Consider the following 18,871-nt stretch of genomic DNA (forward strand, 5'->3'; position numbering starts at 1 on the left):
GGGGCAGCACCAGGATAAGGGGCAGCACCGGACTAAGGGGCAGCACCGGACTGAGGGGCAGCACCGGACTGAATGGCGGATCCTGGCTGGCTGGCTCTGGCGGATCCTGGCTGGCTGGCGGATCCTGGCTGGACGGCTCTGGCGGATCCTGGCTGGACGGCTCTGGCGGATCCTGGCTGGACGGCTCTGGCGGATCCTGGCTGGACGGCTCTGGCGGATCCTGGCTGGACGGCTCATGGCTGGCTGGCGGATCTGGCTGCTCATGGCTGGCTGACGGATCTGGCTGCTCATGGCTGGCTGACGGATCTGGCTGCTCATGGCTGGCTGACGGATCTGGCTGCTCATGGCTGGCTGACGGATCTGGCTGCTCATGGCTGGCTGACGGATCTGGCTGCTCATGGCTGGCTGACGGATCTGGCTGCTCATGGCTGGATGACGGCTCTGGCTGGTCCTGGCTCGCTGACGGCTCTGGCTGATCCTGTCTGGCGAAAGGCTCTGGCTGATCCTGTCTGGCGGAAGGCTCTGGCTGATCCTGTCTGGCGGAAGGCTCTGGCTGCTCCTGTCTGGCGGAAGGCTCTAGCGGCTCCTGTCTGGCGGACGGCTCTAGCGGCTCCTGTCTGGCGGACGGCTCTAGCGGCTCCTGTCTGGCGGACGGCTCTGAAGGCTCATGGCAGACGGGCGGCTTTGCAGGCTCATGGCAGACGGGCGGCTTTGAAGGCTCAGTACAGACGGGCAGTTCATGCGGCGCTTGGCAGACGGACAGTTCAGACGGCGTTGGGCAGACGGGCAGTTCAGGCGCCGTTGGGCAGACGGGCAGTTCAGGCGCCGTTGGGCAGACGGGCAGTTCAGGCGCCGTTGGGCAGACGGGCAGTTCAGGCGCCGTTGGGCAGACGGGCAGTTCAGGCGCCGTTGGGCAGACGGCAGACTCTGGCCGGCTGAGACGCACTGTAGGCCTGGTGCGTGGTACCGGAACTGGAGGTACCGGGCTAAAGACACGCACCTTCAGGCTAGTGCGGGGAGTAGCAACAGGGCACACTGGACTCTCAAGGCGTACTATAGGCCTGGTGCGTGGTACCGGCACTGGTGGTACCGGGCTGAGGGCACGCACATCAGGGCGAGTACGGGGAGAAGGAACAGTGCGTACAGGGCTCTGGAGACGCACATGAGGCTTGGTGCGTGGTGCCGGAACTGGTGGTACCGGACTGGAGACACGCACCTCAAGGCTAGTGCGGGGAGCAGGAACAGGGCACACTGAGTTCTCAAGGCGCACTATAGGACTAGTGCGTGGTACCGGGACTGGTGGTACCGGGCTGAGGGCACGCACATCAGGGCGAGTACGGGGAGAATGATCAGTGCGTACAGGGCTCTGGAGACGCACATGAGGCTTGATTCGTGGTGCCAGCACTGGTGGTACTGGGCTGGGAACACGTATCTCAGGGCTTGTGCGGGGAGCAGTAACAGGACGCACAGGACTCTGGAGACGCACAGGAGGCTTTGTGCGTGCTGTAGGTACTGTCTTCACCAGACGGCTAGCACGCACCTCAGGACGAGTATGGAGAGCTGTTCCCGGTGACATTAACTCACCAACACGTTCGTTCGGACGGATGCCGTGCCTCATGCACCAAACCAATACATCCCTCATAACTCTCTCCTCCAATTTCTCCATTAACTCCTTTACTGTCTCTGCGTCACTCTCCTCCAAATCCGCCCTCACCGGCTCCTTACGGTAAACAGGAGGAGTTGGCTCACGTCTCTCGACTGACCCAACTAAACTACCCGAGAGCCCCCCCCCCCAAGAAATTTTTGGGTTTGACTTACGGGCTTCCAGCCTTGTTTCCGTGCTGCTTCCTCATATCGCCGCCTCTCTGCTTTCGCTGCCTCCAGCTCAGCTTTGGGGCGGCGATATTCTCCTGGTTGAGCCCAGGGTCCCTTTCCGTCCAATATTTCCTCCCATGTCCACGAGTCCTGGTTTCTCTCACGCTGCTTGATCCATGGTTGGTGGGTAATTCTGTCACGATCGTCTTCTTGAGAGAAAGTGGACCAAGGCGCAGCGTGTGCAAAATACATCTTCTCTTTATTTAGAAAAGAGCGAAAACACAAAACGAACACTATACACAAACTAACAAAACAACAAAACAACAGACGACCGTGAAGCTAAATAACGTAAGTGCACAGACAAGCAACAAACGTTCAACATAGACAATTACCCACAAACAAATGATGCCCATGGCTGCCTTAAATATGGCTCCCAATTAGAGACAATAAACCCTAGCTGTCTCTAATTGAGAACCAATCTAGGCAGCCATCGACATACAAACACCTAGACAAGACATTACCCCATTAAACCTACAAACCCCTAGACAAACCAAAACACATACTTCACCATGTCACACCCTGACCTAACTAAAATAATAATGAAAACAAAGATAACTAAGGCCAGGGTGTGACAGGGCCTCATACTGGGGTGAAGGTTCACCTTCCAACAGGACAACGACCCTACGCACACAGCCAAGACAATGCAGGAGTGGCTTCAGGACAAGTCTCTGAATGTCCTTGAGTGGCCTTGATCTTGAACCCGATAAATAATCTCTGGAGAGATCTGAAAATAGCTTTGCAGCAACGCTCTACATCCAACCTGACAGAGATTGAGAGGATCTGAAAAGAAGAATGGAAGAAACTCCCCAAATACAGGTGTGCCCAGCTTGTAGCGTCATACACAAGAAGACTCAAGGCTGTAATCGTTGCCAAAGGTGCTTAAACAAAGTACTGAGTAAAATGGTCTGAATACTTATGTAAATGTAATATTTCATTATTTTTTTATTATACATTTTCAAACACTTCTAAAAACCTCCTTTTGCTTTGTCATTGCTGATTGACGAGGGGGGAAAAACTATTTCATCCATTTTAGAATAAGGCTGTAAACGTAACAAAATGTGGAAAAAGTGAAGGGGTCTGAATACTTTCCAAATACACTGTATAGGTATTTTTCTGTCTGGAATGAATGGTATACAAACTGATGATGAGCAGTATTGTGTTGCACATGAAACAATAACAATATACACATTTCAGTAATTTAGTACTGTTACTCTACTGAAGCCTGTTACACGGTTGGACAGGGGTCTGTTGAATGCAACGTCTTCAGCCCACCAACAATGGTGCCATTCACACACAGCCAAACAAAGCAAAAACCTAGATGAAGTGAATAACTGATTAGTGAAAAGGCCCTCTTTAGTTTGCATGTAAGCTATTCCATTGTAAAAGGCTATATAATATCATTCTACACACAAAGATTACTCCATACATGTAGTTTATTATGTTTACACAGCTTCTATTTCATATTGATGATCCAGACCTTTTGGAGGGTATGTTTTAACTAAACTGGTCAAACAGAGTGATAAGTTATGGTGTATGCCAAGACCTGGCACAAATCAATTCACACACATCTCACAAGACCTCACTGGTCAACGTTTGACTTAATTCATCTGCATATTATGTCAAGGGCCATTGTACAACTTCTCCCTCATGGCACAATAGTGGAAAGACCAGACGACACATAGTCTGTCTTGTGATCCCACTCTGGAGTCATGCCATATCACAATGGGATTTCACATGTGATTTCAAGCTAGGGCATTCTTTAATATTGGGTCCACAGATATGACATCACTGCAGGTCACGAGACAGGAACTATTAGCTAGTCACAGATCGATTTCTGTACCATAACACTGAGCACAATGGGACTTCATATAGCAAATTTGGAGTGATGTGCTCCATGGCTTAATTGGCTAAGTCTTAGCCAATGACATAGATAGAAACCAGGAACACAACTCATAATCTAGTAGTTCATTAATGATGACTAATATGCAATGTAGAAGTAAAAAAGAATGTGTGAACACGTATTTACCTTTAAAGGCAAACCTTACTAAACCCTAGGCCTCTGGAAACAGGACATTCAGTCAAATGCAAATAAAATCTAGTTCTAAAAAAACATGTACATTTCCATATTTGACACATGATGACAGATGTATTAATGTATGTAATACATAATACACTGAGAACAGGGATCAGTAATCTGGTGTCAAGTCAATAGTGAACGAACCCCTATCTTATTGCTGTGTTGTAAGACAATCACCAAACCAGGTCACTGTGTCAACTGGAACTACTGCATGTTAACAGTTTGTGACCCTTCTTCTTCAGTTTCCGTTTGTGACCCTTCTTCTTCAGTTTCCGTTTGTGACCCTTCTTCTTCTGTTTCCGTTTGTGACCCTTCTTCTTCTGTTTCCGTTTGTGACCCTTCTTCTTCTGTTTCCGTTTGTGACCCTTCTTCTTCTGTTTCCGTTTGTGACCCTTCTTCTTCAGTTTCCGTTTGTGACCCTTCTTCTTCTGTTTCCGTTTGTGACCCTTCTTCTTCTGTTTCCGTTTGTGACCCTTCTTCTTCAGTTTCAGTTTGAAAATTAACCAGATCCCAGGTTAGGTCTGAATATTAACAGATAGATAAGCCACACCAGCCAGTAAACGATTGACTTTTGTTACCCTATTGCCCGGAACCTAACTAGATTGCCAAGGGAGGCCTTGCTTCCACTTTATGGACAACCCAAAAGGAGGCAGTGGCCCCACCCCCCCACGCTGTCCAGCCTATGGCAATGATCAGTGTCAGGACAAGGGTCGCCCTTATCGCTATACTCATCCAACATAGACTTGCGACAACACCCTTTTTGTCATTCTACTCCGGGGTAGCAAGAGAGGCATGTGTATGACACTGCCAGAGAGACAGGAGAGACAGGAGAAGAGAAAAGTAGAGAGAGAGCATGTGACACTCACATGTTGGCTGTGAGGGAGAACACTGATAGCGGTGACTATTTTTAGGTGTACCTGTAGGTTACATGTTCCTGACTACAGAACTTTGACACAAAATTTGCATTCCTTTTTGGGTTGGCAGAACGAAGTGTGGGTGAGTTAATGTTTTGCCTCAGCCTGAACATTGGTAGAATAACAAGTAGCCTACGTTTGTAACCTATGTGTGCCATTTCATGCATTTAATGCGTTTTAAGACAGGTAAACATAGAGCATCTAGAGGAGGGTCTAAAAATGATTTTGACCTAAAATTGCTATTACTATTTGAGTCCCGTTAGTGCAGTTAATACATGAGGGGTGGGTGTTGACTTTGGTACAAGAAGAAGAAGCAGGAATCAAAGCCCATCAGACAGCTGTAATGAGGTTATGATGGGACACAACGATAAGACTTAATCTTCTGTTTACTGCTACCGTAAAGGGTTATCATCCCACCGGGCACAACGTCTTTTGCACGTTGGTTCAACCTAAGTTCATTGAAATGATGTGGAAACAACATTGATTCACCCAGTGTGTGCCCAGTGGGACAGTTATCTACTGCATAGTTTAGGCTTCTGAAGACATGATAAGACATGATGAGCTCTATGGTGAATGTCTGGATCACTCATTCATCTCAATCTAGAGATGTTCAGACTGTCCACAGTGGGAAATGTAGAAATGTCTTTCTTTCTACTGATATCATTAGAGGCATGCTTTGATGCTTGATATTTCCGGTTAGGTCGCATTTAAAATATATTGAAGTTTTAGAAGGTTTGTCAATACATTGTCTGCGTTTGTCTTTGAATTAAGGGGCAATCTGAGATGGGTTGATAGATGGGTTGCCTAAGACACCTGTATATTTTCACTGTGGTCGTTGAGTAAGTGTTGCCACGGTTATCACCATTCAGGTAAGACCCAGATGCAGACAACGTCAAAGTAACAACAGTTTATTAATCGAACAGGGGCAGGCAAAAAGCAGGCGAAGGGCAGGCAGAGGTCGGTAATCTAGATTGGTGGGGCAACGGTACAGGACAGCAGGCAGGCTCAGGGCAGGCAGAATGGTCAACACCGGGAAACTAGGAAACAGGCACAATAGCGAGACAGGAGCAGAGGGAAAACCACCGGTAGGCTTGACGTAACAAAACGAGCTGGCAACAGACAAACAGAGAACACAGGTATAAATACACAGGGGATAATGGGGAAAATGGGCGACACCTGGAGGGGGGTGGACACAATCACAAAGACAGGTGAAACAGATCAGGGTGTGACAACGATGCTGAATGTCGCTGTGTAACATGGAACTTGATGTGGGAGCACATTAACAGCAAGCAGGAAGTTTCTTTGACGATAGCCTAACTAATCTCTCACAGATCCCGACATGTTTATTTCTTTTCAATGTTTTCATTTTCACTAAATCACTACTTGACTGAACCTCTGTTACAGTTTCAATGATATAATAAATGCATCAAAGTTTAACGAGAGAACTATGAGTAATGCAACACCCCTTGAATTCAAATGCTAGTTGGGAAGGTGTTTAATCATTGTTTCCTTCGGGGAGGACACACTATCTAATGATCAAAGAGTGTCATGATGAGTGAAGATTCTCTGTCTGATTCATTCCAGGAGCACAGCTAAGCACCCCACCACCACCCCCACAACCCACTCCTTTCAGAGGCCATGGAGGAAGCCAAGGTCACAGAAGTTCCCCACCTGGAGCGGAGGGTCCGGCAGCGGAAAGAGCCCATGACCCTTCTGAAGACCAAGCTGAGCCGTAGCCTGTCCTGCTCTGTGCCCAGGGTCAAGAACACCTTGACTGGGTTCTTCCCTGTGGTGCTCTGGCTTCCCAAGTACCAGCTGAAAGAGTATATCTGGGGTGATCTCATGTCAGGCCTCATCATAGGCATCATCCTGGTCCCTCAGGCCATCGCCTACTGCCTGCTGGCCGGAGTGGACCCTATCTATGGCCTTTACACCTCCTTCTTCGCCAACATCATCTACTTCTTCATGGGGACCTCCAGGCACGTGTCTGTGGGCATCTTCAGTCTTATGAGCCTCATGGTGGGCCAGGTTGTGGACAGAGAGGTGTATATGGCAGGGTTCGAGCTGGATGACACCAAAGCAGCCACCGTAGATGGATTCTTAAATGTAACAGGAGACTCAGACAGCTCAGCCGCCAACCTGACAATAGGGGCCTTCGGCATGGAGTGTGGGAAAGAATGTTATGCCATCAGCATCGCAGCAGCCTTGACGTTTTTGGCTGGGATTTACCAGGTACAGTTTCAACTACTCTGATTGATTCAGTACTCTCATAAATCTTCTTATGGCTGCATCCCGCTAACGGGATCGATATGACAACAGCCAGTGAAAGTGCAGGGCGCCAAATTCCAACAACAGAAATCTCATAATTAAAATTCCTCAAACATACATGTGTTTTATATCATTTTAAAGGTAATCTTGTTGTTAATCCCACCAAAGTGTCCGATTTCAAATATGCTTTTCAGCGAAAGCACTACAAACGATTATGTTAGGTCACCACCAAACCACAATAAGCACAGCCATTTTTCCAGCGAAATATAGCAGTCACAAAAAGCAGAAATAGAGATAAAATTAATCACTAACCTTTGATGATCTTCATCAGATGACACTCATAGGACTTCATGTTACACAATACATTCATGTTTTGTTTGATAAAGTTCATATTTATATAAAAAAAATCGGAGTTTACATTGGCGCGTTACATTCACTAGTTCCAAAAACATCAAGTGATTTTGCATAGCCACATCGTTTCAACAGAAATACTCATCATAAATGTAGATGATAATACAAGTTATACACATGTAAGTATAGATATACCTCTCCTTAATGCAACCGCTGTGTCAGATTGTTTTTTTAAATTACGGAAAAAGCAAATCATGCTATAATCTGAGACGGCGCTCAGAACAATAGCCAAATTAGCCGCCATGTTGGAGTCAACAAAAACCAGAAAATACATGATAAATGTTTCCTTACCTTTGATGAACTTCATCAGAATGCAGTCCTAGGAATCCCAGGTCCACAATAAATGCTTGATTTGTTTGATAATGTCCGTTATTTATGTCCAATTAGCTACTTTGGTTAGCGCGTTTGGTAAACAATTCCAAAGTCACAAAGTGCGTCCACTATAACGTGACGAAATGTCCAAAAGTTCCATAACAGTCAGTAGAAACATGTCAAACGATGTACTGAATCAATCTTTAGAATGTTGTTAACATACATCTTGAATAACGTTCCAACCGGAGAATTAGATTGACTTCAGTTGAGCGATGGAACGGAGCTGCCTATCACGTGAACGTGCGTGGTCAAAGCATGGTCAGCTCGTGGCAGTGGTGACTAATTCCTGTCTCCTTCGGCCCCCCTTCACATTAGAGTCATCAGACAAAGTTCTATTGACTGTTGACATCTAGTGGAAGCCGTAGGAAGTGAAAACTCATCAATATCGCGCTGTAATTTCAATGAGAGCTTGGTTGAAAATCTGCCACCTCAGAAAAAATCCAAACAGGAAGTGGAACTTCTCAGGTTTTTGCCTGCCATATGAGTTCTGTTATACTCACAGACATAATTCAAACAGTTTTAGAAACTTCAGAGTGTTTTCTATCCAATACTACTAATAATATGCAAATATTAGCAACTATGACTGAGGAGCAGGCCGTTTACTCTGGGCACCTCTGTGCACCTTTCATCCAAGCTACTCAATACTGCCCCTGCAGCCATAAGAAGCTTTCAACATGTAGTGGAACATATGTAAATCAGTTAGACTTGATAACTCATGTCCTAAACATCATAAATTACCTCACATCAAAGATGACTGTGCTGAATAGTGACCTTTAGATTAGATTAAATTAACTATCTGATAAACATGGTTGCCTCCTTCCAGGTATTGATGGCTGTGTTCAGACTGGGCTTCGTCTCCGTCTACCTCTCTGCTCCCATGCTGGACGGCTTCGCCACAGGCGCATCGTTCACCATCCTCACCGTCCAAGCCAAGTACCTACTGGGGCTTAAGATCCCTCGCCACCAGGGCTACGGCACTGTGGTGGTCACCTGGATCAATATCTTCAGTAACATCCAGAACACCAACTACTGTGACCTCATCACAAGCGTCATCTGCATCTCCGTCCTGGTGTTGGGGAAGGAGCTCCAAGATCGCTACAAGGATCGTCTGAAGATCCCTCTGCCCACAGAGCTGGTAGTGGTGGCGGGCGCTACACTGGTGTCCCACTTTGTAGACTTCCACGGACGGTACGACTCCAGTGTCTCTGGTGCTATCCCCACAGGCTTCATCCCCCCTAAGGTGCCCAGTTTTGGTCTGATGCCCCGGGTGGCCTTCGATGCCATCCCACTGGCTGTGATCAGCTTTGCCTTCACGGTTTCCCTCTCTGAGATGTTTGCCAAGAAGAACGGCTACACCGTCCGGCCCAACCAGGAGATGTTGGCCATTGGTTTCTGTAACATTATCCCATCCTTCTTCCACTGTTTCACCACCAGTGCTGCCCTGGCTAAGACTATGGTGAAAGACTCCACGGGCTGCCAGACTCAGGTCTCCAGCATTGTAAGTGCCTTTGTCGTTCTCCTGGTCCTGCTCTTCTTCGCCCCCTTCTTTTATTCCCTCCAGAAGTGCGTCCTGGCCTGTATCATCATCGTCAGCCTGAGGGGAGCTCTCCGAAAGTTCAGAGACGTGCCCAGTAAGTGGCGCGTCAGTAAGATGGACGCTGTTGTCTGGATGGTGACTATGAGTGCCTCAGCTCTGATCAGTGTGGAGATGGGGCTGGTGGTTGGGGTAGTTTTCTCTATGCTCTGTATCATCGTCCAGACCCAGAAGCCCAAGGTTTCTCTGCTGGGACAGGTCCATGGCACTCTCTACTACGAGGATTTGGAGGAGTATGAAAACCTCATGTCCCTCCCTAAAGTGAAGATCTTCCGCTTCCAGGCCCCGCTCTACTATGCAAACAATAACTTCTTCCTGAAGTCGCTGTACAAGGCCGTGGGCGTGGAACCCTTCCTGGAGATGACCAGGAGGATGGAAGCAGAGAAAAAAACGGAAAAAATGGCAGCGAAGGAAGCCGGGAGAGACGACAAGACTAATGGAGAGGTGAATGTAGGGCTGGTGTCCAGAGAACTTGACTTCCACACTATCATCTTAGACTGCTCTGCCATGCCCTTCGTAGACTCCACAGGGATGCAAACATTCAAAGGGATCATTAAAGACTATAAGGAGGTGGGTGTCACAGTGCTGCTAGCAAGCTGTAATACAACGGTCGTAGATTCTCTCAGACAAGGCTCTTTCTTTGGGATGGCTGACAAAGACATGGAACGCTTGTCATTCTATACTGTACACGCTGCAGTTCAATTTGCCAATGACAGGGCAACATCTACATTTATTGGTGACTCATTGGTGTAGACCAGAGCAGTATATATCCAAATAAATGGATATGTAAATAAATGGCTCTGGTCAGGGATGGATTGGCCATCTGGCAATTCTGGAAAATGCGAGATAGCCTGGACAATTTTTTTGTTGGGTGGCTTGGTCAAAATTGACACACACACAAAAAAAATTTTATATCAAATAAAACAATCAAAAAGGTGACATCGCCGGCGGTCCATGGGGCTGGTAGCCCTTCACACTCACAGCCCCTGTCATCCCCTATACAGGTTGAAAAGGGCAGATTTGGTCACTCATAAGCACCTAAATCTGAATGCAGTGGATGTACAGTAATGTACTATATATAATGTCAGAACTCAAGCTCTTTACTTTACAGCCCTGTGTGGGGTTCAACAGACAGTCGTTCTAAACATGTGTACCACGCACAACAAAAAGATGCCCCCAATCTCTCCTGATAATTGGGCTAGTAGTTAAGCAACATTTTTGTGGTCTGAGTGAGGGGATGCTGTAAATTGAGAGGAGTCGATGTGTTCTGACAGATGACACATGGAGGATTATAATAAATACTGCTTTGATGTCATACAAGCAAACCACACACCCATAAGTCCAAATGTTCACTTCACATTTCCATATTTGAAAACTGATGTAATTTACAGTATCAACAATTATGATAGCTATATTTGATGTACAGTTACAAGGATGACAAGCGTCATACCCTGGGTTGTCCTGAACAGAATGTTTGTCATATTGTGAAGAAAATTTGCTGCGGAACACACACTTGAATGACTCCATTCTATGCGCACCAAAATTACAATCTGTTTGTCTGAAGTGCCTTGTGAAAGCCGAACACTGTAAGATCATATTTTATAACTAGTCATGTTGGCAATAGAACAAGCTTTCAAATGATGCCCACCTGACCCAGATTGTGATTTATAATGGAACAACAACAGTAATTGTGTGATGGTGGGGACGCAGGGCTGTGTTCCAAACAAAACACTGTAAGTGTGCTTGCTTCAGTTCCTCAACGGCAAAGCTAGGAGCCCTCAAAAAAGCACCTTTAAGTCGAAGGCTCTTTCCTTGTGTCATAAAAGTGCATTGAAATTACTTAGGTACTGTGCACAGTTTGGAGAGGTGTGTGTCCACTTGAAGACACCAGTTAGACCTCTCACTCAAACCCTTGTAATAATGTTTGCACCTACCCCAAAATTGCCATGAATATTCGTATCATGTTACTGAGTGTATTCGTTATCAACAAATGCAGCGAAAACTACAGTAAATGTAAAACGCACATGAAATCAACAGCGTAATGTTTGGATTTGTTTGGTCTTGTGTCAGGTGAACTGTTGTGTTCTCACCTTTGGTCTGATCATTTCTTTCAATTGATACCATGGTCATGCATATACTTTTTATATTTCTTCTGTTAGAAACTATCCATATAGGTGTAAAGGGTTAAAGATGTACTAAGCAGAAATCTCACCAACATTTCCTGGTTGCTAAAATTCTAATAGTTCACCTAATTTCAGTTTGTGACAAAATAAGCAAGTATAGTGTAGAGAATCATTGTACAATCTGTGAAATATATTTTCCATAACCAAAAATATAAAAGTATTTTCAGCTGTTTGAAGCTGGTGTATAAAACCGAAAGTAAAAGACACAAAAACAAAATGTAAGAACGGGAAGCATAGAAATGGCGCTCATAGAACAGATCTACTGCTTCTTAGACTTGCTTTCAATAAGAATGACAAATCTATAACTCACATTTCTATAAAATTTGCCTTTGGTTATTCTGTGGGCAAGGGCCGGCCCGGTTTTCTGATGGGCTGGGCTGAGGTCACGCAAACTCACATTCAAGGTCAAACGTGGCATCAGCAAAGAGACCTTCTCCGACTCTGTCATAAGTTATACAGCCAAGATCATGGATTGTAAAAAACGGAAAGGTGTTTATAAACGTAGCAAGAGCAAGTTGTACATTGTCACCTCACTCAAAACGTCCTATTTTTTGGGCGGCTAAACCTACGATTTGGTCAAACAGTAAAGTGCATTATCCTCATGATTCCTGTAATGAAAGTGTCTGCCATGTGCCTGTGCCCTCGCTGGTGTCTGCCTCCGTGATGAGCACTCTCTTCTCCCCCATGCGCTCGATATTTTATTTTATTTTAAATGCTTTGGAAGCTTTGTGCCCTTCGCCCCCTTCTTCCTGTCGAAGGGAGGAAGGTCTCAGGTTTCTGTAGGTATAATTTGATTTTAAACAACCAACATGTACGCGTTCATGAGAGACTCAGCTTTCGATGGTGGGGTCAACCATTCGGACGCTACAGACAGAAGTTGGCACATCAGTGGCACCGACTTCAGATTAATTTTGGGGGGGATGTCTCCTGGTCGGACAAACACCGCTGTAACTCTGCCACCTCCCACCACAGATGCGGAAGACCAACACAGGTGGATTGAGACGCAGCCCATGAAAAAAAACAATATCTCTAGCTTAAACAGAAGGATTTTGTTTATTATGCTAATGGTGGGGGGGGGGGCGTCATACCCAACACTATGAAACCAACACTTTACATGTTTAGTTTATATTTTAGTTCAGTTTATATTGGTAGTCCAATGTAATGTAACCAAACATACTGTAACGACCCGGTATTGTGTTCTGTGTTTGTGGGTGTGTTATGGTTCTCATGGCTACTAGCAGGGGTTAAATATGTCAGGACAGATGGAAAGGTTGGGGGGGTATGATGGGTAATCCCGCGGGATTTGGAAATGCATAAATAGGGATTAGTGTCTCATATCTCTTCTCTTCTGTTCGGGCCTTGATCTGTTCCTATGAGAGTGACCCTTAACTCGACATGTATAATTGTGTACGTTCGGCATTTAGCGGCGTGGGCTGTGGCCTGAACAATAGCCCAGTTTAGGAATAAACCTGTGTTCTAACCTGCACACCTAGAGTCCGTCTCTTTTCTCTTTAATGACCCAGCCGGGTCATTACATTGGTGTCAGAAGTGCTTTCGAACTACGGGATCGAGACTAGGCGAGTTAGCTGTTCAGTATAGGCCGGGTTGGCTTTAGCGTGACTCGCATCTACGGTCATGATGCCTGGGGCGAGGCGGAAAATTAAGGAAGAGTCGGACAAAGTGTCCGTTGTGGGCTCGGGGGTACCCGGTCGGGAGGGTCAGGCGGCGACTGCCGTAGAGGGGCTTGAGAGCCACTTGGCGGGAGTTAAATTGTCAGTCAGCAAGATGGCAGAACTGGCGGGTTTTCCTTCACATCGCTCGAGAGCAGACGTCACGGCGACGGGGATATCGACGTCACCGGGTGCGGAAATGGCTGGGCCTGCTTGTGTAAACAGTGATGGCCGCGGCCTATTGCCTTTAGCCACGGTAGCGGCTAAACTACCAAAGTTCAATGGACAAGGTAAATGGGAAGTTTTTTTCACTCAATTCGAGTTGTTGGCTAGAGCCGGGAGGTGGTCTGACGAGACGAAAGCGTTACAGCTTGCCCTGAGCCTGGCAGAGGAGGCGTCGGAATGCCTGTTAACGCTAGCCCCGGACGAGAGGGGCGACTACGGTGCGCTAGTGGAGGCATTGGGGGGCCGTTTCGGCAGCGACGCGCAGCCCAACATGCTGCGGATTGAACTGAGTAACAAAAAGAGACTTCAGGGGGAATCATTAAAGGCGTTGTCAAGTGGTATTCTGAGCCTGACCAGGCGGGCTTATGCAACTATGCCGATTGGGGTGCAAGACGAGCTGGCACGGGACAGTTTTATTAGAGCGCTCTCTTCCACCGAACTGGGTAAGCATGTTCAGATGGCGGACCCACCATCTCTGCGGGCTGCAGTGGAGATAGCCAGGAAGAGGGAGCTGATCTGGGGTGAGGGAGTGAGAGTGGAAGTCGCCAGTCAACCAGAGGTGAGAGCAGCGGTGGCTGGGGTGCCAGGGGTCACGAAACCAGAGTGGGTTGACGAGTTGGGCGGGCTAGTCAAGACTGCTTCGCTTGTCATGGAGAGGGGCTCCAGGCAACGTCGCAGTGTCAGCTCACCTCCTATTGTCTGCTGGGGTTGTGGCCAACCTGGCCACATTCAGCGGGAGTGTGGCAGATTCTCCCGTCACCAGGGAAACGACAGCGGGTTCTCGCGCAGGGGGCAGCGCGGGCCCACCCCCCCGCCCCCGAACCCACTGTAAGCAAAAGAGGTACCCAGCAGCGCAGACAAGAGGGTGGGGACCTGCTTCCCCAGGGTGTAGCTGCCGCCGTGTTTCCTAGTCCGGTAGTTGTGGTGGGACGTACCACCGTTGGGGACTTCTGCAATGTCATCGTCAAGGTAGAGGGGGTGGAATGTTTGGCCCTGGTCGACACGGGCTCTACAGTAACCCTGGTGAGACCAGACATACTACCTGTGGGGGTGCGGGTGGAGCCGACCCTTGTCCAGCTACGGACTGTCACGGGGGAGCTAGCCCCCATGTTAGGGAAGTGTCAGCTATCTGTGACTGTGGGGGGGAGAACTGTGGGGTGTCCGGTGTGGGTAGCAGCGGTGCAGGACCCCTGTATACTGGGAATGGACTTTTTGAAAAACTGTGGGGCTCAGTTGGACTTAGCGTCGGGCACTTTGAGGCTGTCGGGGGGGCCCACAGTGGGAATGTCGCCTTCGGGAGGGCCAGCAGGGGGCAGGGCTGTCCCTCCGTCTTCCTCCAAGCTTGCAGAAACTCCACCGGTCATCCCGGCTGCTCCCTTGGTCGTTGTGCCATCCCAGCAGCTGTCTCCGGCGGCGACGGCCTTCACTCCCCATCATGGTGCAAGCACAGGCAGCCCAGTAGCCCAAAACACACTGGCTCCTTCACCCCATCAGCCCGACGGGGGGAAGGAGGAAGCTATCGACGCCGTCGAGGCTGTGTGGCTGAAGAACTGTCAGGGTCTGGATGAGAGACAACAGAGACAGTTAAAGCAGCTGCTGTTGGACTTTAAAGATAGCTTCGCTTGGGGGGAAGATGAGGTAGGACAAACGCACCTAGTTCAGCACAAAATAGACACTGGGGACGCCCGACCCATTAAAATTCGGCCCCGTCGTATTCCCCTTGCCAGGAGGGAAGCAGCAGACACAGCTATTGTTGACATGTTGCGGGCTGATTTCATTGAGCCATCAGATAGCCCATGGTCCGCGCCGGTCGTCATGGTGCCTAAGAAAGGGGGTAAACTTAGGTTTTGTGTTGACTACAGGGGCCTAAATTCTGTCACCACTAAAGACTCTTATCCCCTACCGAGGATTGATGAGTCGCTAGACCACGTGAGAGGGTCCTCGTGGTTCTCCTCCCTTGATCTGCGCAGTGGCTACTGGCAGGTGCCCCTCTCGCCAGGGGCACGTGAAAAAACGGCCTTCTCCACAGATAGGGGCCATTGGCAGTTCAAGGTGCTGTGCTTCGGGCTCTGTAATGCTCCTGCCACCTTTGAGAGGCTCATGGACAGAGTGCTGGCGGGGGTTCCGAGAGACGAGTGTGTTGTGTACCTAGACGACATATTGGTGCACGGCACATCGTTTGAGGGGGCACTGGGGGCAATTAGGCGAGTGTTGGAGAGGATCTCGGGGGCGGGGCTAAAATTACATCCGGGAAAGTGCCATTTCATGCAAAGGGAGGTGGCGTTCCTGGGGCATCAGCTGGGTGGTGAGGGCATCAGCACGATGCCAGACAAAGTAGAGGCTGTGAGGGGGTGGCCAGTTCCAGGGGGGAAAAAAGAGGTTAAGAGCTTCCTGGGGCTGGCATCCTACTATCGTAGGTTTGTGAAGGGGTTTTCGGGGGTAGCGGCTCCTTTGAACCACCTTCTCAAGGAGGACACTGTTTTTCAGTGGACCGAAGAGCACCAGCGGGCGTTTGAGGCCCTCAAACGGGCCCTGATGGAGGCCCCTGTCCTGGCCTCACCAGACCCGAACCATCCGTTCATCCTGGACACCGACGCAAGTAATGAGGGTTTGGGGGCTGTGCTGGCTCAGCGTGGTCCTGATGGGGAACACGTAGTAGCTTATTACAGCAGAACTTTTGATAAGGCTGAAAAACGCTACTGCGTGACAAGGAGAGAGCTTTTGGCTGTCGTGGCAGCAGTACGCCATTTCAAGTACTACCTGGGGGGCCTACCGTTTGTGGTCCGGACGGATCACTCCGCCCTGCAGTGGCTTCTCTCCTTCAAGGAGCCAGAGGGTCAGATTGCCCGCTGGCTGGAGGAGCTGCAACCCTACGACTTCCAGGTGGAGCACAGAGCCGGCCTTCGCCACAGCAATGCAGACGCCTTGTCCCGCCGCCCGTGTGCTGAGGATGGCTGTGGGTACTGCGCCAAACGGGTGGAGCGAGAGAGAGAACTGTGCAGGGAGGAGGGAGTCACCGCCACGGTGAGTCAGCTGAGTGTGACAGAGTGCCGGGAGCTTGAGGCTGTGGACGTTGGGGAGTGGAGGCGTCGCCAGGAGGAGGACGCAGAGCTGCGTCCTGTGCTGCGGTGGGTGGAAGAGAGAAGACGACCGCCGTGGGGGGAAGTAGCCCCTCTATCACCAGTCACCAAAGGACTGTGGGCTAAATTCACAGTCCTTAGAGTGGCTGAGGGAGTGCTCCAGAGGGGGTGGAAAAAGCCAGCGACTGGAGAAATTACGTGGCAGGTAGTGGTGCCCAAAAGGCTGCAGGGGAGCGTGTTACAGCAGCTTCATGGGGGAGTAGGCGCAGGGCATTTTGGGGTCTCCAAAACGTTAAAGCGCGTGCGTAAAGGCTTCTATTGGGCCAGGCACAGGAGGGATGTTGAGGACTTTTGTAGGCAGTGCGACGAGTGTGCTGCTAAAAAAGGACCTCCAGGTCAGTCACACGCTCTCCTACAACAATTCCCAGTAGGGGAGCCCATGGAGAGACTGGGGGTAGACATAGTAGGGCCGTTTCCAACCACAGACAGCGGTAACAGGTGGATTCTAACCGCTATGGACTACTTCACCAAGTGGCCGGAGGCTTACGCTCTCCCAGACCAGGAGGCGGGGACAGTAGCTGATGCGTTGGTGGGGGGAATAATCAGTCGGTTTGGGGTGCCACAGTCTATTCACAGCGACCAGGGGAGAAACTTCGAGTCACGGGTGTTCTCAGAGTTGTGTAGACGGTTAGGCGCGGAGAAGACGCGCACTACTCCGCTTCACCCCCAGAGTGATGGGCTGGTGGAAAGATTTAACAGAACATTAGCACAGCAGCTGGCCATCGTTACCTCAAAACACCAGAGAGATTGGGACACCCACTTACCGTTTATTCTTATGGCGTGTAGGTCGGCTGTTCAAGAATCGACTGCGTGCTCCCCAGCACTACTAATGTTAGGTCGTGAGTTGCGCACCCCAGCCGAACTGACGTTTGGCCACCCTCCTGATAATGACGACCGGGTTTTGCCTGGCCCGAACTATGTGTGTCGTCTGCAGAACCGGTTAGAAGCGGCTCACACCTTCGCAAGAGAGCAACTCGAGAACGCAGGGGTGCGCCAAAAGCGCCACTACGACTCGCGCACTAGGGGGAGGCACTTTGGAGCGGGAGAATGTGTGTGGCTTCACAACCCCACGCGCAAGAAGGGGCGGTGCCCAAAGCTGGACAGTGCATGGGTGGGGCCGTGTCTGGTGATAGAGAGAGTGGGGGAGGTGACGTACCGGGTGGAGGTCCCTCCACGGAGCAGGAAGGTGGTGGTCCACCGGGATCGATTGGCACCCTACAGAGGGAGGAAAACGGTAGGGAATGGGAGTGAGGTCTCTGATGTGAGCCCACGGGAACAGTCTAACGAGGAGACTCTAGCGCAACCTGAGCCTGGGGAGGGGGCTGCTTCTTCGGAGGGCGCTGGAAATGACATTGGGGCAGAGGAGTGTTCTGGGGGTTCACCGGTGAGAGTCACGGGGAGGCCCAAGAGACTGATGCGACCTCCGGGTCGTTTTAAGGATTTTGTTGTGTAACCCTAGGGGCTAGGGTTTAGAAAGGGGGGGGCTATGTAACGACCCGGTATTGTGTTCTGTGTTTGTGGGTGTGTTATGGTTCTCATGGCTACCAGCAGGGGTTAAATATGTCAGGACAGATGGAAAGGTTGGGGGGGTATGATGGGTAATCCCGCGGGATTTGGAAATGCATAAATAGGGATTAGTGTCTCATATCTCTTCTCTTCTGTTCGGGCCTTGATCTGTTCCTATGAGAGTGACCCTTAACTCGACATGTATAATTGTGTACGTTCGGCATTTAGCGGCGTGGGCTGTGGCCTGAACAATAGCCCAGTTTAGGAATAAACCTGTGTTCTAACCTGCACACCTAGAGTCCGTCTCTTTTCTCTTTAATGACCCAGCCGGGTCATTACAATACTAAATGGAGTGGCATGGATAATATAATACATTTTGCTCTGAGACCAGTTTGTCCCTCTGCAGTATTCTGTGGGAAGGAGCTAGTATACACTTTAGTAATACAATGTAGTAATACAAACATAAGCAGTATTGGCAAATCTATGCCACAAAATAAATATTGCACCACATGTATTCGCTGCATATAGAAGAAAGTACTAACCTTAAATTAGCTTTTATTCCAACACAGAAGAATAAATCTTGGTTTTCTTTATTATTCAAGTGTTATTGAATAATAAAACTAGCAAGCTTTTGTA

General features: G+C 49.0%; 1 protein-coding gene across 1 annotated transcript; it reads left to right on the forward strand.

The window, feature by feature from the left end:
- The first annotated feature begins 4,724 nt into the window (after positions 1–4,724).
- On the forward strand, positions 4,725–11,541 carry LOC120025978 (sulfate transporter-like). Its single transcript, XM_038970747.1, has 3 exons — positions 4,725–4,948; positions 6,451–7,098; positions 8,741–11,541. The coding sequence occupies exons 2-3, from the start codon at positions 6,505–6,507 to the stop codon at positions 10,262–10,264; spliced, it is 2,118 nt and encodes a 705-aa protein (XP_038826675.1). The 5' UTR covers positions 4,725–4,948; positions 6,451–6,504; the 3' UTR covers positions 10,265–11,541.
- Positions 11,542–18,871: the final 7,330 nt, after the last annotated feature.

Source organism: Salvelinus namaycush, chromosome 31, assembly GCF_016432855.1.
Source record: "Salvelinus namaycush isolate Seneca chromosome 31, SaNama_1.0, whole genome shotgun sequence".
Classification (NCBI taxonomy): domain Eukaryota; kingdom Metazoa; phylum Chordata; class Actinopteri; order Salmoniformes; family Salmonidae; genus Salvelinus; species Salvelinus namaycush.

Excerpts from the sequence above, each read along its gene's own strand:
- LOC120025978 (XM_038970747.1), top strand. The coding sequence starts at position 6,505 with ATGGAGGAAGCCAAGGTCACAGAAGTTCCCCACCTGGAGCGGAGGGTC. Across the intron at positions 7,099-8,740 it reads TTTTGGCTGGGATTTACCAG|GTATTGATGGCTGTGTTCAG; the intron begins GTACAGTTTCAA and ends GCCTCCTTCCAG.